This window comes from Hakea prostrata, chromosome 8, assembly GCF_041222555.1.
Source record: "Hakea prostrata isolate BN-2017 chromosome 8, UWA_Hpros_2, whole genome shotgun sequence".
In the NCBI taxonomy this organism is placed as follows: Eukaryota; Viridiplantae; Streptophyta; class Magnoliopsida; order Proteales; family Proteaceae; genus Hakea; species Hakea prostrata.
The window spans coordinates 48,543,104-48,566,757 of record NC_142607.1 but is presented as its reverse complement, the minus strand read 5'-3'; the positions used below and the strand labels follow the sequence as shown (position 1 = coordinate 48,566,757).

The window sequence follows — 23,654 nt, the reverse complement described above, 5'->3', positions numbered from 1 at the left end:
CTCATAAGATTTATAAAAATAATCCATCATCGAAGTCATAGCTATGTTATGTTTCATTGTTTATGATACAACATGAGTGTGTGCAGTAATGAAGCCCACAACACTAGATTGTTAATGGTCAATTGGTAGGAGCAGATGGAGATCAACTGACTTGAGTACTTGACATGAGAAGGATTTTCATTAAACAAATGAATAGAAATCGTGGTATCTCACCATTTCGTCCCTTCACACTTCTCTTCCCTGTTTTGCATTTCACACAACTCTTGCATCCTAGTTACCTAACCTCTACTATCTCCTTTCTCTCTCTTTTGGGAACCATGTTACATGCATGATATTGCATTTTAAATAAATACTCTTAAACAAATTTCAACACTTGCTTAGGTTCATTACACGTTGCACTCCTTTCTCTCTTCTCCCCCTCATGATTACCGGAAGTTTTTATTTTAAGCATAAAAATTTCCCTTCCATCCCCTAAACTCCCTTGATAAAATCAATAACAAATATGTAAAGCTTCAGCCTCGAGCAATTTCCAAATGACCAACCAGTCAGGATCTGATCTGATAGCCTTTGAAACTTTGAACAATGCACAGGGTTAAAGGAAAAAATTAAACTAAACTAAGCTCATCTCCTCTATATAAAACTCAATATTTTGCTAATGCAGAGTTGATAGAGTAGTAAAGCCTCATACTTTTTAGTAAAGAAGTTGTGAGTTTAACCCTTACGTATGGCATATATAATACATTCCCCTATATAAGGAGCTTCATCAAAACTGAAAAACAAGCTGCTTCAAACTCTTAATGTCGAGCTGCAAATGACCGCCGGGTTCTAGCTCCATTCTCCATCAATTGTTCCAATGCTTTCCGCAACAGAACTTACCATTCAATATGATGATGAGTCTTGGCCTCTTGTTTGCACCATTTTATAATATACAGCTCAATTTAGTTTACATCAAGGATAAGACAAAATTGTGATATATACCACATAAAAATTGGCTTTACATCACAACAGAAGCAAAATGGTTTCCAAAACCAGGTCCATCAACTGCAGGTTAGAATTCAGCAACTTTGTTGTTCATGCTTGATATCCAATCTCCAATCTCGAGGTTATGGTTTCAAAAATGCTTACCTAACAAAAATAAGACAAAATTTAGAAAGGAAAAAAACAATATTCCAATTGCCACTGCTGATAAAACAACCATCGTTTCAGGGCAAGAATAATCATGTCTTACCCAGAAGCAGGAATGGCAGATGTCCAAGTGCTATATATCCCATGCTCTTTTACCCTACCATAAGACCACCATTCATCAGCTCAACACAACTACTTAAATTAAATAGATAGCTTCAAGTAGCAACCACATCAAACTGCAAGTTGGACTCTACTCTGGCCCTAAGTCTGTCACACAAAATGTGCACATATAAATCCCCATGTTCTTTTGAGGAAGCAAAGCCATATCTTGTCCCATTTCCCACTACATAAATACCTTTATTATAATTTGTCTTGAGAAGAGAAACAGATGACATTTTGGTCCCGTCATGAGTAACCAAATTCCAATTGCAATGAAATCTTTAGGAGGAATCAATGAAAAGATATAAAAAATTGACAGAGTATCTGATTTTTGTTAAACCGCAAGGGGTCCAGATGAAAATATCATTTTACATAGAGAAAATTGCAAATCAATAGAATGAGGTATACAGATTTGTTACTTACGAGTGCATATTATTTGGATCAATATCCTTGAACACATTAATGAAAAACCGGAAGCCCTCGGGGCTGATGTCTCGGCATAGTAAACCTGCAGATAGTAGCAAAATATAAGAAGTTATGCAAATGTAAACAATTTATCACACAATAAAATGGAAAATAGTACCTTGGCTTTCAGCAGTCAACAAATGCTCCTTGGCTAGTGCTGGAGCAATGCCCAGTGTAATTGCAGCATCACTTGGACTTATGCCAGTCCAGAGGGCACTGGGTTTTAGAGCAAGAGACTTAATTCTAGCAAAAACCTGCAAGGCATATAAACTTCATTACCAGGTCATGCCTTTGAAGGGTACCAAGTACAGCTGTCAAAATATGACAATAAAAGGCACCAGATCACATGCATGCACGATGGTCTGTGGATGGTGACAATCATCAGAAATAAAAAGCAAGAATAAAGAACAGGTTCAAGATAATAAACCGTACCTCCTCATCACTGTGGGACTTATTCTGGATGACCATGACTCCACTCTCAAACTTCCTAAGGATTACAGAACTGTTGAACAAAACAGATTATGAAAATTAAGGGCCACAAGTGAACACTTATAAGCAAATGAAGAGAACTTGCACGAAGTGGACAATTTAGAACTGTTAAATAGGGAAGCCAACAAAGAATTTATTTTCAAACATCTAAAAGACTTGATCAAATGACTGAAAGACTGAAGAAGATTGAGTTATACATACACATCAATTTTCTCCCATAGAGCACAGGCTTGTAATAAGTCCTCCGGTGAAATCAATTCTACAAGAAAGGCAGAAATAACAATCACAAATCACTTAAATGTTACAAGCAGCAACATGAATAAAGATACATCAAGACAAATACCTGTTCCTCGAGCACGATTGAAGAGACAGTAGACATCTACTACAGCAATCATACCTCCACCTCTTTCCAAGGGTATCTTGACAAAATCTGCCAACTGTAAGCAGGTCCGTTGGTTTCTTTCTTTGTGATGGGGGATAGTGTTGAGGGAAGAAAGAAGGAAATAGGAAACAGAAAATATAGAAGAAACCAAAGAATGACCTGACGTGAAAGCTGCTGATGATATTGAGCACCAGCAGAATCTTTTGTAACTGGAGACACAATACCAACACTCAACAACCAATCTTGCATATCTTGCTTAGAACCTATTTCCTCATCATTAGCTGCATTTGCTTGGCTATTTGAGCCAGATAAGAGCTTCAACCTCATTTTCTCTGCTAGCATCACCATCTCTTTGGCCTTACTCTGAAAAATTGTATACATATAAACAGATAATCTGTTAAAAGCAAGGAGAAGCAATGGAGAAAAATAGAGTGAAAGATGTATCTGACAATTCCATAAACACTTAGTATGGCATAGAATCCTACTTTCGGCAATAAAAATAATGACAAAGTGACAGAAGTGTGTCAGATTTTTTATAAAAAAATCGATAAAAGTTCCATGATATTACTAAAGGCCTTACAGTAAACATGGACAATGACATACAAAAATGAATGGACTTTTAAGTACTATAACAGATCCAAAGGATAGGATGCTGAAATCTAAGAAATGTAACTCCAAAATCCAAGTTCAAAAGTTAGAGTTAATGCAAGAGACAGAAGCACAAAATGAGAAGCAAGAAAAATAGTTTTTCTTGTTTGGAGAAAGTTTTCATCTCATCTAGGGTAAAAGCACAGAAGGATGTTTTCTCGGTAAATCTATGGTCCATTATCGTAGTACATCACTTGTGACGTTCTCAATAGATCTATGGTCCATTATTGTAGAACATCAGTGATCTTTTTCAGTAACTTTTGTTGAGGCTCTGTCAGGTTAGATTAAAAATGTTTAAAACAAATCCAAAAATGAAATTTCCGACTAATTCCTTCCAACTTTATGTTTTTTTAAACTAGTAATCTTCATATAAGCATATAAAAATGATTATTTTACTTCGTTTTTCAACTGCTATATGACATAGTACTGTTTTCTATGACGCAGTTGGGCTGCTCATCTTGAACCATATTACTTAGGACACTAACATCCAACCAAACAAAGCCTAAGTGTTTCCATAATTACAAATTGTGGGATCCATGGGCGGCTCAAGAAGGTTTGAAATTTGGAAAAACATGAGCAAAGACTATTGCATAGAAACTTTTCTAACAAAACGCAAAAGCTAATGCAAGTTTGACCACGTGCAGTAAAGAACTAAGTAATAAGAGAAGGGAATAAAAAGCAAAAATTAGATATATGGTGTAAAAAACATGCCTATGTCGGCTCCTAAAGAGATACTAACACTCCAGAGGATTTCCTTATCTCAATCACATTACTTGGTAGCATTATAACCTACAAATATGGTTCTCAAAATGCCTCACTGTCAACCTTCAAGAGTGAATTCTTTTTGGGGGTGTACTCAATGATCACCTTAGTAATTCTATTTGTCTAGGACAAAGTTGACAAACAAGGACAGCAGTCTTTAGGAAGGAGTACCACAATAATAACCCTACAAAGGTAAGTTGTAACAAGTCAAAACGCCTCATGGCTTGGACGGCTGTCAGCAAAATTGTCACAAGTTAAAACAACTTTTGGCTTGGGCGGCTGTGAGTTACTGCAGCCATCAGGCATGTCCTGTGGACAACCATGACAACTCATGTACATACTTCAGATAGAGAACCTCAAAGTTTTTATTGACACTCTCCTTGGTTCAAATGCTTGTCCCTGTCACTATCATCCGCGAGACAGAGGACCAAGGTCCAAGCTCCTTTTATGTCACTAGGCCAACCTCCTAATCTGGGGTATTGTTCCACTTATGATTCATATTGACTTACTTGTGAGCGTTTTAGGCAGGGAAGAGATGCATATAAGATTATACAAGATTCTCAAATCAAAGTACAGGTGTGTTATGTGTATGAAGCTTGAATTCACAATAATGCTTCCAAGTCTAGAAATCTTCAACCATTTGGATGTGAGAGTTGATGAAGTTTTCCAATGCTACTCCACAAGCTTTGGCAACACCTTGCTCATTACATATGGAATGGCCTCCATTTGGTCAGCTGAATTCCAGTTTGATGTGTGTACGCTTGGGATTGCATAGAACTTATAACACTTACAAATGCATAAATAATCCCATATACCACATCCCTACGATAGTTTCATCACCAGAAGCCAGGTAGAATTGTTGGACACCAATATGTCAACACAAATATCCATTACCATTAGAATACACTGAAAACAGTAATACTATGGCAAAGTGATTGATACAGGAACCAAGCCTTCCTACACCAAATGGAAGGTCAAAACTAGAATAAGTTCCTAACATTGCTTCCCAGCATCATTTTTTTTTAATGCTTAGTTCGATTGGGGGGTGGCAGTTTTGTAGTGCTGCCCAATTTGAGGGTTATTTTAGCAAATCTTTAATTAGCTTTTTAAATCATTAAAGGGGCCATGAAGTGGGCCCCAGTTCATGTATAGGTCTAAGTTGCAAAGACCTTTTACAGTTAGTATTTTTATTTCCGTGTCTAAAGCAATTACTTCATATTTTCGGTTAGAGTTTACTTTGGAGTTCTGTTCATATTAGAATTCAGCTAGTTATGTATAAATAGTCCCACTACTCAAAAATGTCCTTATTGAAGAACAGTAAAGTCCCTCTACACAATGGGAAAGGCACCCAATTTCAGATCATCAGTAAAGTCTTCTCAATTTGAGAATCTCTTACTAGTGTTGATGCTATGTCTGTTTGTTCAATTTGGAGAGTCCAAGATTGAAGAACATTAAGGTTCAAGGTGCAGTCAAGCCTCAGTTCTTGCTTTGGCTGAGAGGACAGCCTTATACAACACCGACTCCACCTGGTTCAAGCACCTCCAAGCCCCCCCCTTCCTGTGATGCCCCGTGTCTTTTTATATTATTATGTTATTATCGTATGTGAATGTGTCAGTCTTTAAGATTATTAACGGATTCGATAATTGATTTGACGGTTTAATTAAATGATTTGAGTATAATTAAATGATAGTTTAAATGAGGCTAGATCCAATTGATATTGGGTCGAGGTCAGACATCGCTCGTGGATCCCACAGCAGTGGAATTAGACTGAACTGAAAACGAGGAAATGATCGGCATGATCTTCTGAACCTGGAGGTACTAATATTAGCACCTCAGTGTGGGCCCTGCATAAGATATTACAGCGGGCCCACAAGCCCATAACAAAGCCCATTAGTCATATAATAAATGTATACTATATGTATTATATATATTATATATATTATATATATTATATGTATTATAGATTAACCGACTTAAGAGGACCGACTTAGGAAACTTAAAGGAAAAGGTTGATTGTTGCGTAGGGGAGAAGCAAGAGAAGAAGAGTAAGAAAGGAGAGAGAAAGAGTGGAGAAGTAAGGGAAACAGAAGAAGAAGCCATTAAAGAGGATTCAGAAGAGAAGATTCAGGTTTCAGAAACGTGTAGAAGAGGAGTTAAGGTGAGAGAGAGAGCTAGCATAAGAAAGAGAAAGAGAAAGTGGGTGAGGTCATTAAAGAAGAGAGAGGGTAGAGTTGGGAGAGGTGAGTTGTGTGTGAGGTGAAGTTGAGGAACAGGGGAGAACGTGGAGAAGAGAGAGAGAGAGAGAGAAAAGGAAAGAGGAGAAAGCCTAGAGGAGAGAGAAGGAGTGGGGAGAGAAGAGGAAGACAAGAAAGAAGAGAGGAAAACCGTGGGGAGGAGAGAGAAAGTAGGAGAGAGAAAATAAAATAAAATAAAAGGGGAAAATCTACCGTTGGTTCCTACGCTTTCGAAATAGCCAGTAATTGTTCGGAGTACCGGAGGGAAAGCGGTTTTATCAGAATCAGGGTCAAATCACACACACATGGGACCGGGGACAGTTAAGTAATATTGACCAACCTATGTATGATAAGTGGGTGTTTCCCTTTAATAGATATGTAGCATGCACATGATAACATAAAAGCTATTTTATGTATTCATTGATGCAATGTGCATGATATATGTTTATGTGTATTGTGCGAAAATGCATGGATTGGATGACGACTCAATGACTTGATTGAAGCTGCTTGAAATGGAATGTTGATAGCATTCTTGAACTGTTAATTATGCATTTGAAAGAATGATTATGCATGTTAAATGTAAATTATCATGCTCTCATATTTAAATGATGGAACTACATGAACTGTGTTCAGATGAGATTGAATGATATCATGCTCTCATGTTTAAATAATTGAATTGTATGGAATTGTGTCCACCTTTTACTCATATGAGACTGAATGATGATTGAAATGAAAAATGTATATTGAAATTGGCGAGTATGGTAATGCAATACTGAAATGCGAGATGAAAAGAGTAAAAGAAAAAGGAATATAATGTAATGGCTTCTGTAAGTCCTGGTGCCTATGTACCCAAATGGGAAGGCATGAAGCAAGACTGAAAAGTGAAAAGATTGAGTCTGTGCCGATGGCAATCCACGAGGTGTACAAGGCCTTGTGCCTAGAAGCCACTTCGGTGGTGAAGAGACAGAAGCCACTTCGGTGGTGAAGAGACGAAGCCACTTCGGTGGTGAAGAGATATGTGCATCCTCTGGATTTGCCTAGGCTCAAGACTATAATGTCAGATAACTGAAATGCAAGTAAAAGAAAAAGGAAAAAGGAAAAAGAAAAGAAAAGGAAAAATGAGCAGGAAAAGGATAATGGAAAAGGAAAACGAAAGAAAAAAATTGGAATGTATGATGTTATATGATTATTGATGCATGATGAACTGCCTGACTTACTTACATGGTTGTCTATATTGCTTACATGGGGCATAAAGCTCATTATTGAAAATGTTGACAGGTCCTCAGACACGCGATAAGGGCAAGGGTGCTGCTACTTGACAGTACCTTTAAAGTTGAAGATGGGAACATTTTCTTTTTGTTGCAACTAATGTTAGTTTGAATGAACTGTGAATGTATATATTTCTTTGAGACTGTATGTACTTTACTAAACACTGTTGTAAGGTCAAATGTAAGTATAACAGGACTTTAGACTGTGTACATATGTGTATGAGTCAAATTATCAGACAGGTTGTTTGTTTGTTCTAAAGAATGTTTAGTCTGGTTTTAGTAGTTAAAAACAGGTTTATTTTAAGGAATGAACTGTCACGTGCCCCAGTTAAATGTCCATAATGAGGGCCCCACCAAGCCTGTGACAACTGGGGTCGTGACACTTCCCCCTTCTCATTCCCCTTTAATTTCTGTTTGAAATCCCCAACAGGTTCAGTTCCCACATTCACACCACAAAAGATGACATCATTAACTCCATACCCATCCACCATAGGGGTGTAAACGGACCAAATTCGGATCGGATAGTGGTAATACCATATCCGCATCCTATTATATTCAGACGGATTTAGATAATATCCTATCAGTTTTTGGACAGATTCAGTCGGATTCGAATGATAATCAGATAGTTATTTTCTTAAGTAGATTCTTTTAAATGGACATGAATATAGATTGAGTACAAGTTTTTGACTACTTGTTTACATCTTTACCATTTTATTTGTGAGGGCCAAGTTTGAAATTTAAGAATTTAGCAATTTTTTTTTTTTTTTGGATGAATGAATAATTATATTAAAGCAAAGAAGAAAACAAAGCGAAATGAATAAGAGGGGAGGGGGGAGGGAGAACTTGCAAGAGGAAGCAACACTCAAGGGGGGGAAATAAAAGAGCAACTGAGCCCCAGGGTGCTAACAATGAACATATTCTTGGGGTTATCATCAATAGGGGGATGGGGAGAGGAGAGCATCTAGAAGACACATCAAAATAGATGGCTTTCCAACTCAAATATATAGATCGAGATTTGGAAGTCCATCTTCTAAGGTTATGCACCCACCAAATGTGGTGTATGGTGGCAATAAAGACTAGCTTGCCTATATGGTCGCAAATGGAGTGTCCGGCAAAGTTCCTCAAGAACCAAGGTCAATCACTAACAAACCCAAATGAACGTCTCAAGCGAGGCCAAATGGAAGCAATAACTATTCCTAAAGGGGACGAGTAAGGGGACAAGAGAAGAAAAGGTGGTCTATGTCCTCGGAACCATTCCAACAAAAGGAACAGTTAGGGTTAGCAAGGATGTGGCGGCTAATAAGGAAGGACTGGGTTGGAAGGGCATGGTTGAGGGCTCTCCAAAGGGTGAGGGCATGACGGGGGATGCTGCCTTTGAACCAGACTAAGGGGGACTAGGGGGCCGGGGGGTTTGGGGAGCGGATAAGGTTCCAGGCGGAGGAAGCGGTAAAGGATTTAGTTGGAGAAGGGATCTAAAGGGGGGGGGGGGGGGGACTAGGACCCATTAATGATGAAGGTATCAAGGGTGGAGGATTTGGGGATATGGGAATCATACACCGTACGAGGGCCAAGAAGGGTGTAGAGAATGCCCAAAGGATGCCAGGGTCTAGCCAAAAAAGAGTGGAAGATCCTTAAGAAATTTGTATAGAGATTGCAGAGAGAGCTCTAGGCCGAAGGAGCAAGATCTTCCTCCAAATCCAAGATGGATTTGAGGGACACGCAACTGTCCAAACGGAGTCGTGCCTGAGGATGTAAGAATAGACGCAAGAAACCCAGATAGAATCATGCTTAGAAGCAATCTTCCAAATGAACTTAAGGAGACAAGCTAGGTTAACGTCAAGGATATGACGAATACCTAGGCCGCCCTCAGATTTGGGACCACAGACTGCAACCTAAGAAACAGGATGGAGGAAGCGGGAGGATTATTGACCTTTCCAGAGAAAAGCACAAAAGAGAGCTTCCATGGACCGGATGATGGATTTGGGAATGGAGAAAATGCTACTCTAATAGAGATATGAAGATTGGAGGACGGATTGGATGAGCACCACCCTACCCACAAAGGATAAGAGCTTCCCCTTCCAAAGTTGGAGGTTTTTCCTGATGTGATAGAGCATAAGGAACGGTGGTGGCAAGTGAGCCTACCAGGAATAAGGGGCAAGCCAAGATAGGTCACAAGAAAGGACCTAAGATTGAATCCCGAGAGCTGAAGGAGGGAGGAACGGATGGAGTCCGAGACTCCAGAGAGAGGGAGTATATTTGTTCAGATTGACACAAAGACCAAAGAGAGCTTCGAAGGAGGAGAGACAAGAGAGAATGGACGAGATGGAGAGGTGGTCAGCTTTGGAGAAGATCATGAGATTGTCAGCAAAAGCGAGGTGGGTGAGATTAGAGGATCTACACTTAGGGATAGGAGAGATTAGGTGTTGATCCATTTTGGATTAGAGGATGTGGGAGAGGACCTCGAGCCCCAGAGTGAACAAGGGGAGAGGGGATAGCCTTGACGGATTCCTACTCGAGAGGGGAAGTATCCAGTGGGAGAGCCATTGGTGATGATGGAGAAGTGGGGAGTGGAGATGCATACCTCCATCCAGTGGACAAAGGAAGGGGGGAAATCCATGGCCAAGAGAACCTTGCTAATGAAGTCCCATACTCCCATCAGATAGAATCAAAGGCTTTATGAAGGTCCACTTTCAAGAGGGCAGCAAGAGAGTGGGAAGCCTTATCGAATCCTCGGACAATTTCCACACAAAGGAGGATGTTGTCTGAGATGCTACGGCCCAAAATGAAGGCAGATTGGTGGGAGCTCACAAGCAATGGAATGATCTTTTTTATCCAATTGGCAAGGATTTTAGAGATGAATTTGTAAATGACATTGCAGAGGGAGATAGTGCGGAAGCCAGAGAAAGAAGAGGCCCCGGGCTTTTTAAGAATAAGGCAAAGGAAAGTTTGGTTGATGGAAGAGAGTTGGTATGGATTGAGGAAAAAGCTATAGATGGCATGGACGAGATCATCCTTAATGAGGTCCCAAGAAGTCAGGAAGATTCCCATGCTAAATCCATTTGGACTAGGGGCACAATTGGCTTTGTGGGAGTGGATGGCGGAAATAATTTCTTCATGGGAAGGAATGGAGTGGAGAGAAGATAAAGCTAAAGGAGGGACAAATTTTGTTGAGGAGAGAGGAGGGAAGGGGAAGCCGGGAGGGGAAGGAGGACGGGGCAAGAAGGTTGGAAAAGAAAGAAACAATCTCGACCCGATTATTGGGAAGATCAGTGATCCAGGTGCTATTCCTAGAAAGGAGACAGGGAATGGAGTTGAAATTCATGCAAACTTTAAGGGAACGATGAAAATAGGTGGTGTTGGCATCCCCAAGGTCAAGCCACTTGATTCTTGCATTCTGTTGAAGGAAGCTTTCCTCCTGAGAGGAGAGAGAGGAGAGGGAGAGGGAGAGGGAGAGAGATCTTTCTTCCTCAGCAAGGGAGGGGTCAGAGGGGTTGCCTTGGAGAAGGTGTTGGATCCTAGAGAGATCACAACGACAGGAAGAAACTTTTGATGAGATATTGCTGAAGGTGGAGGAGTTTCAAGAACGAAGGGTGACCTTATTGTTTCTCAACTTTCGGGTGAAAGCAATGAGGGGGAGAGACTTGCAGTGAACCAGCTGATTCCATGCCATAGAGATGGTGGGGAGGAAAGAAGGGCTGGAGGCCCACATATCAAAGAATTTGAAGGGCTTGGGGTCGGAGGAGGGAGGGTCGAAAATATGGAGTATGCAAGGGGAATGATCGGAGAGGCTAGGAGGGGGGAAGGAGGCATGGGAAGTAGGGAAGGCAGAAAGCCAAGACTTGTTGACCACAAAGCGATCAAGCTTGGAATTAATACAGGCATCTCCAATCTTGCAATTCTGCCAAGTAAGAAGATGGCCAGACCAACGAAGATTAGAGAGGCTCGTATCCTCTAGGCATGAATTAAAGTCATTCACAGCCGCTAGGTTCGGAAGATTCCCACCCACTCTTTCGTGAGAGAACCAAACGATATTGAAATCACCCCCGATTCCTAGGGGAATCCCTCAGTGGAAGGAGTAAGAGAGCAGAGATCATCCCACAGAGGGGATTGATCGGAAGATCGGTTACAACCATAAAAAATAGTGAGGAACATGGTAGAGGGCGAGATGGGAGAAGAGAGTCAAAGATGCATAAGTTGAGAGGAAGAGGAGAGAAGATTGAGATGGAATTTTGAGGGGTCCCAAAGGATCCAAATGCGATCATTGGGGGCAAGATTAGAATTAGAGAGGAAGGACCAAGAGGGAGCTATAGACTTGGCACTCCGAAGGGCGTTGTCGTTATGAATGTGGGTTTCAAAGATGGCACAAATGGAGGCTTTTGCATCACGAATGGCAAACATAACATCGGCTTGTTTGGAGAGAGTATTTAATCCTCTAACATTCCATATGTGATGATATTGGACATAATTACTGATGGGATGAGAGAGTGGCTTCAAGTTTGTTGTTGTGGGTAATGGTAGCCGCAGGAGAGGGGGGAGGGGACACAATGGGCCAAGCGTGAGGGGTTAAAATGGGAGTCTCACACAAAGGGGAATGCAGGGGAGATAGAGTTTCAAAGAGATTTGGGTCAATGGAGGAGTTTGAGTTAGGGGTAGAAGGGGAAAAAATGGAGATTTTCCACTTGGTTAACCAGCGTAGGTTCACTGGGAAAGGAAGTGGAAGAAGGGGTTGGGGTGGTCTAGTTCGAACGACACTGGTGGTTTGGTGAGGGAAGGTCATTCGGTTTACTGGTTTGGTGTTGGGGAGGGCCAGACTTAATAGAAGGGTGATGGTTTGGGCCGAAAGTCTAGCTATTTTTGTAAAAAATCTAGAAAAATAATCATACATCTCAAGTAAATTTTTTTATAAAAATAAGAAAAATAAATTTAAATAAGTGACTTAAACGGATAATTTTATTGGACGGATAACAATCGGTAAGAAAGGGGTATACCATATTTGCATCCTATTAGTAATCGGACGGATTCGGATACCCCTAAACAGATGTGAATACGAATTTGGAAGCAAATTTTGGTTATCCATTTACACCCCTAATCCACCACGCCATCATACGACCACCATACCACTCACCTTTGATCCCCTCTGCAGCCCCAAACAATTAAACATACTGAAGACTCACCAATTCTTGATTTTGGCATCCCTTTTTCCCTCCAAAATCAAGATTAATTACACTTTACATTCCAGCATCCAAATAAAACTTGGCGAGCATCTCCTAAGCAAATAGCCCTAGACTGAACCCAAGTTTCATCCCAATCATCATCATTGGGTCCCTTTAACCATCTCAAGAATTTTATCTCAATTGGAGCTAGACTGGATCCAAGTTCACCCCATTCCATCATCATCAGGTGCCCCCAAATTATCTCAAGCTTTCACCCCCAAACCTGTTGTCATATTTCTTGAAGCAATCCCTAAACCCTCCAAACCCATCCAACACTACACCACATGAACCAAATACAATCTCTCAGCCCAACCCAGAGTTTCAGAGAGCATTAGTTCAAACCCATTTGGGATCACCCCAACCAAAATATCCAAAATTAACTAAATCCTTTGTTTTTGGGCCTGGAGATAAGCTTGACATAAAGATCTTGGAAGTTTAGGGTCTCATTCAATTGGAGCTACTCATTGCTTCTAGATATCATATAAACACTACGTAAATGAGCATCTACTGGACTCTGGATTAAAATCCATATAGTAATAAGTCTACTGAACTTAAACAATACGAAAGCAACGTGATGAATGGAAAACTTAAATTTCTTAAAGAATTTCATGTTCACATTACCGATAAAATTACCCAATTCACAGCATTCTCACATACTAACCCTTAGAGAATTAATAATTTGAACTTTTTATAAGAGCCAAGCAGCCTACAAATTAAAGGTTGATAGTCAAACAGCCAGAGTTCTTTGACACTAACATCAGCAGATTAATCTTCAGCCTTAATGTTCCATAGGACCTTTACTACCACATTTACGAATGCTATCAACTGCATAAACTTAATTGCTATACACTAGAACCACAGGAAGCATCTCCTCCACCAAGCATTCTAAAATCACAAACAGTAATCTGGAACAAGATGGAGTTGTCCAGGTATCACGTGACTCAACCAAACTAGTAAAAACAGAAGTCCATAAAAGAAAAAGACGGTTCCAAAAATAGAATCCAAGAAAAAAAATACAAAATGATGAGTTAACTTCACCAACCGCATACACCTCATTTTAAACAGAATACAATCCTAAAGACTTCAGCTGTTAATCTTTCTCTATGGACATTAACCTAAGTCATTTACCAACTCAGACAGAAATTTATTTACCTCTGCATAAGCAATGTTCTAAAACTTTTGGTTATGAGATTTTCAAGTGAACGCATAGAAATACACATAACTAAAATAAAATTAACAAGCACATGACCAAAGTCCAATCATAGAACCCTAGGTAACCCCAAAAGCATCTGTGCTGGCCGGTGTTCTTCCAATAGCTGATGCATTGCCACACCAGTACTCCCACCTCCTACTCTGGTAACACTAACACCTACTTAAGTCGACATCCCATACTACTGGAAAAATGACACTACTAAATAAGGAAAAAGAAAATTAGTCTAATGCGAATTAGTCTTGATTACAATATTAAAAATGCCATAGATTTCGAAGTAAAAAGAGAGTGCCATAATTTCGAAGTAAAAAGAGAGTAAAACAGAAGTCAAAGTCACAACTTCTATCGTTTGGTCTTCATTCATTACAAAACTAAGAAACACTCATTCCCATATTTCAGCAAAAAACCACATATGCAGAAGTTCAAATGTTATGGCAACAAAAGCCTTAAGCAAAACAGAAATTTATAGCCCCATTTACGGATAAATACATACCATGAGAGCATTTAAATCCTGAAAAGCATCATGCAAGCTCTTATCAGTATTCTCCCAAGTCTCCTGCTCCTTCCTTAGAATCCCAGAAATACCAACAACCGGCATCCTCACTACACTAGAACCTTCAATAGAACCCCCACTTCCCTCAAGCCTCGATTCAGAACTTCCAGATACATTCACAACCTCCCATGATTTCGACTTCCAAACCTCCCAAAACCGATTGTAGAAAGATTCAGGATCTGACTTGCCTCTCAAAATAAGCATGATCACCATCGATGTCGATCCTTTCTCATCAATTCGCCCGTCCGCCAAGGTAGATACCTGAAACCGAACCTTAGGTTTACCAAACATGGTTTTAATCGATTTCTTTAGTGAAAATATGTGAGTAACAGCACCAAGAGGGATCGATGCTGCACCTTCCTTCTTCGTTTCATCGATCCATAGAATCCGATGCGTGGTCAGAATCAAAATCCCGGTTTTCAAGTGAGGGAAATTAGGGTTTTCTTCACATACGAGGTCGACGGAAGAGAGTGTGGAGCGTTCCAATTCGCCGGAAAGGAGAACCGGTCGGCCGCTGTCAGTAAGTTCTGCCGGTGGTAGCCATTTTCCGGCGGCCATGGAATCGCCTGAAAAGAACTACTGAATCATCGCCTGGTTGTATGAATTTGCAGATGATAGTTTTTTTTTTTTTTTCGCGGGGAATTTGAAAGAGAGAGCTGAGAACGGATCGACTTCGACTGAGAGTTATGCACAAAACTACGGAAGAACAATAAACACATAAACGTGGAACAGAAATGTATCAAAACTTTCGGAAATTAGATGATTAACTACTTTTAGTTTTTTTTTAAGAGTTGTTTAAATTGGGTCACTGTAGATCATAAACTCCTGTAATATATATATTACGTGTGGGTCCCAAACAAACTAACACGGTTAGTTACCATTAAATATCCTTAAATTTCAAATGTGAATGGACCATAGTGCTCCTCCTGTTTGGTTGCATGAGTCTAGAAATTTCAAATATTTAGAGATTTCGAATCTATAGATTTTAAATATATGGAGTCATAATTTATAAAATTAATTGTTTGGTTAACCAAATATGTGGAATGAAATTTGTGGATTCATTTGTGATTTTTATGAATGCACAAATGTTTAGCGTTTTTTTAGTAGGGATGAAATCTCTAGATTTCACCCCATATCCATAAATCTACATATTCACATTTTTAGTGTAAAAAGATGAATCTCTAGATTTCACGAATCTAAAGATTTTCACAACCAAACGGGTATAAATCTCGCATTCATGAATTCAGAGATTTCAAATCTTTGGATTCATGTAACCAAACAGGCCCAATTTTGATCCCTTCACGTTTGAAATTTGAATATATTTAACAGCGATTATCGATGTTAGTTTGGTTAGGACCTATACCTAATACATTGCATGTAAAAAACTCTTTCTTTTTTACAAACAAGTAGCCATTATGTTAGCTGATAAGTATCTATATTGGATATAACTGCTAATGGAGGAGTAGTAGGATGGTTAGGAACCTGACTTCTCAGTGGAGAGGTCATGGGTTCAACTCCTACCGGGGGCATATGTAATATCCCTATCCCTATATATAAAAAACGCCTTTGTACCAAAAAAAAATCTATATTTGATATAACTGATATGCTACATATCGATACCTCTTGCAGTAAACTACAAAACCTTTGAACAAAGTGTTTGCAAACCCACCACGAATATTAAGGCTGTGTTTGTGGGGAAAAAAAAAACATATGGGTCCCATGTGTAGTGGGGTGAGGGAAAAGGAAAGCGTTTTGTGAAAAAGTGATAGGGGTGGGTCCCACTTTTTACTTTTCCCAAGTTTCCCACAAAGTCCCACCAAATATGTGGGGTTTTAAAATGGCATGGGGTGGGAAACTTGGACTTCCACATCAGCAAAACTTGTCTCCAACTTTCCCACCCCAAGAAACCAAACAATATACAATTTTGGGATTTAAAGGAAAAAGTAAGAAATCTATACGTTTTTCAAGAATTTTCCCACCCCATCTTTATTCCAGCAAACAAACACAGCCTAAAGTAATGTGCTTCACATAATATCAACCGTTTGCATATTATTTGCATAAGCAAAATGTGCATGTAGAAATTGAGAATTGCCATGAAAGTCAAGAGTATTTATTCGAAGTTTATGGTAGAAAGAAGCATGATAAAAAAGACTGATTTGTAGTAGCACAAACCAAACAAAGATGTGATCGGGTACTCTTCCTAAAAATGAGTCACCTAAATACAAGAGCCTCATGAGAGGTTTTCTATAAAAAGTGTTTGATTTTTAAGAGAGTGGCCTGGTATCCCAAATTAATTTCTAGACTGAGGAGCTCAATCAGGAAGATGCTACATTACCATGAATATCAAAGATTGATAAACATAAGTGGTATGCTGAGCCTAGAGTGAATAGACCTTGTTTTGCCTTAATCCTGATCCAAGTATTTGGGGGATCAAGAGAGAGTATTCGAATGGCTTGAATTGCTTCCCTTTCCTGTGGCGTGAATCAAATGGGGGTTATCCCTTTTGAGAGGAGATGAGGGAGCCAAGGATCAGTTATCCTCTTTCCTCTTTTCAGTTTTACAGCAATTGGGTTATCGTAGTCATGTTAGCAATCATATCTATAATCCCTTAACTCTATTGTGTAGTTCCAAGTAAAGCTTCCAACAAATCAATTAAAATAGCCTTGTTTTAAATTTGACTATCTTACCTAACAAGCTGGTAGATCATAGAGTGCCACGTGTACGGTGCATATGGCTTGGTGTATGTTGGTTTATATTCTATAAATTGATCTCCTGTACTGAATCAAAACAATAAAGAAGTGAACAGAATTATCTCACATGGTATTAGCTTTACACAGTTTTGATTTCTCCCAGTTCGGTGTATTGTTGGAGGTCTTCAATATTTGACAATAACTAGACTGGATATTTCTTATACCGTGCATCATGTTTGTCAATTTATGCATGCTCCATCTATTGCTGATTTTTCCTTGGTGAAACTTTTTTTGCGGTATGTTAAGGTACAATGGATCAAGGTCTTTGTATTCATCGTCATAGTTCCCTACAATTGTATGGCTTCTCGAATGCAGACTAGGCAGGTTGTCCTCTAACTCGTCGTTCGACAACGGATTATTGTACTTTTATTGGTTCGAATCTTATTTCTTAGAGTGCCAAGAAACAACCAACAGTGTATCGCTTTAGCACTGAGATGACATGGTTGGGTTTTCTCCTTCGTGACATTGGTGTCCCTCAACATGCACCGTCTATATTGTTTTGTGACCATATTGGAGCCTTTCACATGACTATCAATTATGTTTTTCATGCTCGGATGAAACATATCGAATTAGATTATCATTTTGTAAGGGAGAAGGTGGCTTTGGGTTTTCTAACGATCATTCAATATGTTTTCTCTTCACATCAGCTAGCGGATTTGTATACTAAGCCATCGTACCCAAAGGAATTTCAACGCTTAAGTTTCAAACTTGTCTCATGGGTCGGCCAAGTTTGATGGAATTTAAGATCATAGATTGCCACGTGTACGGTGTACGTAGCTTGGTGTATGTTGGTATACATTCTATAAATAGACCTCTTGTACTGAATCAAAACAACAAAGAAGTGAACAGAATTATCTCACACAAGCAACCTAGAACATCCTTTTGAATTCCTTTTAAGATTATCACGAATTCGTTCTAGTATTAATAGTTTTAAAAAAGAATTCTTAAACAAGGAACAGTTTAGTAGGAAATTACACGAACTTCCAATTGTTTAATAGTTATGGATGGTTATCCATGATTGAGGGAGCTGTCGGTGATTGTCCCGAGGACAGTTATATGTAATGTATAGAAAGTTAGGTTAAGAGTGAGAGACGTATCTGTTTATGTTTGGCAATCATATGTTGTCTCATCGTTCGTCCCGACCAAGTAGAGGGTCTGTATGTGCCCGAGTTTGTATGAGTTGGAGATACCGAGATACTTCCAATTGTCAAGTCAAAAACATCTTGTCCCGAATGTTGTTCTACTTTGTTCGGGAGAATAAGGGAGTTTTGCCGTCGGGCACATTAAATGCTTGGTATTAAGTGACTAGCCGTTATCGTAATGGTTTTCCTCGAAGCCCTTGTCCAGTCTGGCCTTGCCACGTCAAATGGCTATGCCTATAGTCATAATGATTACCTTGGGGAGTTACATGATTACATCGTCTCTCTTCCTAAACCATCGATCACGAAACGCAGTAACCGTTCGATCAGGAAGAGTAACACTTCTTCCGATAGTATAAATAGCACATTTCCTTCTTTGTTTTGATCTACAGTTTCCATCGCTCTCGACTAAGAATTGCCCCTAACTAAGCTCCCGAGATCCTTCAAGTCTTTAAGCAATAAGTTATTTTCTTTCCTTCCATGGCTCCGAAGAGACCTAGATTGAGTTTGAGAGGTTTTAGGCATCAGCCTAAAGTTCCCATCCCAGTCTATTGTGAGAGGAGACGTTCCCATCCCAGTCTATTGTGAGAGGAGACACCGTCGGGGCGAGGGGAATGCGAGTGAGGGTGATAGTGATCAGACTAAACGGCTTAACTTAACCGGGGATCGTGTGAAAGAACTGGGCGAGGGGAATGCGAGTGAGGGTGATAGTGATCAGACTAAACGGCTTAACTTAACCGGGGATCGTGTGAAAGAACTTCATGAGCAGTCTTCGGACGATGAGAGTTCTCGTACCTCTAGTGATAGTTTTCCCGATGATGACCCTAGGATTCTTGAGGAGATAAGGGAGATGAATCGGAAGGATAGAGAACTTCAAGCCTCTCGGGCTCAAGCGGTAGTGCAGTGTAATCAAAATTCTACTGCGTTAGAGTGTGGATTTCCGTTGACAAGGAGGCAGCAGCCACCTTAATATCAACCAAGTTCTTCCTTGCATCATTAGTTATATGTATCAATGAGGCAATCAGTTTCATCTCTACTTGCAGCGTATCTTCATAATCTATCCAAAATGAATCAAACCATTAAAGAATTTTGTAGTCAACAGTAGAAGTAGAAATTTAGAGTCTGTTTACCTACTGCCTTTCCACTTTATTTTATTTTATTTGTATTTTTATTTATTTTCAGTAAGAAGGAACGGTTTAATTTAGAATCTGTGTTGGTATATTTTTTATTTTAAATATTTTAAAAGTCGGATTTCTAGAATTTTAGTTTCCTAGTTTGAAATGGTTTCTCAGTTAGGAGAGTTGGTCTTAATTTAGGAGTCATTGTGTTCGTTCAACTTCTTCGCATCAGACCATCACTCACACAAACTGAAAAACTGAGCAAAATTGCAGGATCATTTCTTCTGTCGTAAGATCTTTTTCGCTTATAACTACTGCTAGAGTCAAAATAATCTCTCTTCTGTGATATATTGCAAGAAGAATGTCGCCTCTGAGATTACCCAAAAAAAAGAATTTTGCCTATCAATTCTTTGTAAGTCTCTCTGGCAGGCTTCAGGGTTCTTTCTGTTTCTGCTTTTTCTTCACACAACAGAAGCAAAACTTCGCCCCAATCCCTATGACAAATGAGAATTCTGCCCAGTTCATCTGTCTGGTTAGTAACCAATGGAAAGCTAAGAAAGACAACATCTCATCTTAAAATAAAAAATCATGCACAGATGCAATAAAACGTAGAGGAACAACAAAGCTGAATATATAGAAATAAATAAATAAATAACCTGCAAACATGGTTTCCCAGAGAAGAAAGAAAAACAAAATGGAAGGACCCTTTTAGAGGATTGAGAAAACAAAGAAGCTCTAGAGTTGGTTCTGATGGTCGACTTTCCCCTAGCTTCTTAGATTTATAGACAATGGAGGTCGACCTCAGGTGTTAAAAGAGCATTGAGATAATGGAAAATATCACTTACCTCCCTCTTTTAGTTGACTAAATGACACTTAGACCCCTTCTTAGTTGGATAATATCACTTATCTCACCTCTTAATTAACATAGTTATCAAACACTTCTTTTTGTTAATTTTTTGTTTTAAATTTTATTTTTACCTTTTAAATTTTTTTAAAAACTCCAAATTACCCTCAATTAAAAATATATTTTAATTTACATTTTAAATTATCTTTAATAGATAAAATCTTAAAATATTCTTAGTTAATATTATTATTAAATATAAATATCTTCAATTATTTTAATAGTTAAAACCCTAAATTATCCTTAATTAATTTTTTTATTAAATTTTCAAAATGCTCTTATGCTCTTTATCTATACATTTCTTTTTGAATAGAGTGAAAGAAAGAAAAAAATCAATCAAAATAATTTAAACGTCTTTCTTAGGTTTGTTTCTTTTTCTTTCCTAATGAAAAAGTGCATCTAAATTAAAAGACATTGGGGTTTTGTAGGTCTTGGAATAAAATTAATTAAAGTTAATTTAATATTTTAACTACAAAGGTAATTAAAGGTATTTTGAGATTTTAATAATAATATTACTTAAAGATAATTTGAAATTTAAACTAAAATATTTTTTAATTTAAGATAGTTTGGAATTTTAGAAAAATATTTAACGGTAAACTTAGAACTTAACGGAAAAAAACTACCAAAAGAGAAGCATTTGATAACTTTCCTATGTAAAAGGGGAGGTAAGTGATATTTTACATCTAAGAGGGCCCAAATGCCATTTGGTCAACTAAGTGGAGAGGTAAGTGATATTTACTCTATTTATTTTCATTCTACTCTCAAAAGTTTTATTTCTAATTCTCCAACAAAAGTGATATTTGGGGGGGAAATTTTTATTTATTCAATTGAAACGAACAAGAATAAAGTATAATGTGATTATTTTAAAATACCAAACGAGAAACAGAGGTAATTTTTTTTTTTTGTGGAAATTAGAAATAAAACTTTTGGTGAAAAGATCCCGGTAAATAAAAACAATAAATAAATAAATATAAAAGAAAGATAGAAAATTTTAATTTAAAATGTACTATTATTACATTGTCTAATGTGTGATAGAATCTAATCAACGCATTCAAAGTTCATGACCCGGAGAATGGCGGTTCATAAAGAGAGAACAATAGGAGCGATTCATTCGTTAATGTTCTCTCGGTACAAAATAAATAAATAAATAAATAAATATAAATATATATATATATATTTAAAACAAAATGGAAGGATAATTATATAGTCCTCTTATCAAATTAAAGTTATACCACAACAATTTCAATATAATTTTACTTCACAATTGCAAATTTGTAACTTTATTCAGCTAATTTATATAAAAATACTCAAAATTATAGTTCTTTTTTCTATTTTAGTTAAACTTCAAAGTTATAATTCATAATAAATAAATAAAAAAAGGTTAGAAGCACCTAATATAATATTGAAATACGTTACATTTTGTAATTGAAGAATTTGAAAATCATTCAACTAATTAAAACTAAATAATATAATTTAATTCATATTGTTATGACATTAGAAATAAAATTTACCTGAGATTTTCTTCTTATAGGTTAATAGCATTTCAATTTCCTTCAATTTGTCAATCATATTCTTCAAAAAAAGATAAATTGAAAATCATTGTGTTGAATCATAACTAAATACATAAAATAACTAAATATAATAGCCGCAAACATTTTGATTATTAATGTGATTTTTGTATGATTATTTATTATCCTCAATCATGCATAATATATTTCTTAAAAAAAATTTAAGAAACACCTCAAAACATTTCGCAAAAAATGATGTATACCCCGAAACGATATCAACTTGACAAAGACAACCAAAGAAGTCTCTTAAATTTTCACAATGGTACACTTCCGTTAGCGAATTTTGTTAAGTCATCCTTAGATAATCTCATTATTCATACTATACTATTAATTTCTTGTTATTTTACAATGTTACCCAAAAAAGATTGAATCCTTAATTTCATCTTGTTGATTTATTTTTAATTCTTCATTTTATATTATAAGATCTAGAACAATGCAACTAATGTATATTTGTCACTTATTTTATCTAATTAATGTTTCTAATGAAAAAAGGAAGTCGTTGCCAATTTGGCATAGTTTTGGGGTAATATGTTTTTTGCCAATTACCTTGGAGTGTCCTTAAAGTTTTTCCAATAAATATCATGCATAGTGTATGAACAAAGACTAAAGTAGTTCAAAATTACTAAGAAACAATAAAAAAGAAATGATATACTTTTAAAATGTCTCACGTGATTAGCATTTATAATAAACATCATAATTTTAAACTTTTTTTTTGTGTTAATTTAATTCATTATTTCACATTATACAATTCAAAATATTATTTGCCTTCATAATACATCCAACAACCTTCTAACTAATGTTATATATTATTATTTAATTTAATTGATTTATTTAGTTGAGAGCTGATCTAATTTAGTTTTGACAAGTTTTATCGAATGATCGAATACTGTAGGCAGAGTATTATGATATTAGAAATTTTATAGGATGCACAGCCACATTTACGGGGTTCCAGAGCCACTCAGGAATGAGATTACAAATCATCCATTAGTGTTTTCTCTTTTTCCTGTTTTGGCTAATGAAAGCATTCTCCCTGAGATTGTGTTTTGATCAGCATTTTATTCTTTTGCTGTCAATGTTGATCAATAGATTATCATCTTAAATTTAGAACTGAATGTATTAACGAAGAGTTCCCATTCTATGGGTTGTGCTGGTGATTGGAAATTCAATGAGTGGATAAAATACATCAATAGAACTTGTTGAAATAGCCAAAGAAATTCATCTCAGTGCAAAAGGGGCGTACCCAGTGCCGAAGCTCCCACACTGTGGGGTCTAGGGAAGGGACTTTCTCAGTGCAAAATCCCTGAAAATTTCAAGGGGCTTCTAAGCTAAAGTAACAAACAAATATGACAACTAGCACCTATATAAATCCATAGGTACTCACTCCCTCACTCTGTTTGCTTCCATTTAAGAACAGTGTAAAGGAAAAATCTCCAGGAACTACACTTGCTTGCCCTGACTACATTTCCATTGAAGGAAAACTGTAATCAGAGAAAATTGGATATGCTGAGATGAGTTCAATTTGTTGATGGCTCTTGGGTAATTGCAGATTCCATCATTTACTGTACTGGCTAACTATCATATTGACTATAATTGGGTTTCTCTCTCTAAAAAGGTCAGTAAAATGTATCATCCAAACTTCAACATAGCTAACTCCTTCAGACTATGGGGAA

General features: G+C 37.6%; 1 protein-coding gene across 4 annotated transcripts; it reads right to left on the bottom strand.

Moving 5' to 3' along the window:
* Window positions 1-905: 905 nt before the first annotated feature.
* LOC149008322 (vacuolar protein sorting-associated protein 36-like) lies at window positions 906-15,268 on the bottom strand. 4 transcript variants are annotated; one of them, XM_089166602.1, is made up of 10 exons: window positions 14,865-14,982; window positions 14,449-14,769; window positions 2,780-2,983; window positions 2,582-2,675; window positions 2,440-2,497; window positions 2,182-2,251; window positions 1,868-2,003; window positions 1,708-1,792; window positions 1,229-1,282; window positions 906-1,120 (listed from the first exon to the last, which is right to left on the bottom strand). In XM_089166602.1, exons 1-10 carry the CDS (start codon window positions 14,880-14,882, stop codon window positions 1,072-1,074), a joined length of 1,089 nt encoding a protein of 362 aa, XP_089022728.1. In that variant the 5' UTR covers window positions 14,883-14,982; the 3' UTR covers window positions 906-1,071. The 4 variants fall into 4 exon arrangements, with proteins under 4 accessions (XP_089022728.1, XP_089022726.1, XP_089022725.1 ...); XM_089166600.1 differs by having other exon boundaries at window positions 906-1,125; window positions 14,449-15,268; XM_089166599.1 differs by having other exon boundaries at window positions 14,449-15,268.
* Between the last annotated feature and the right edge of the window lie 8,386 nt (window positions 15,269-23,654).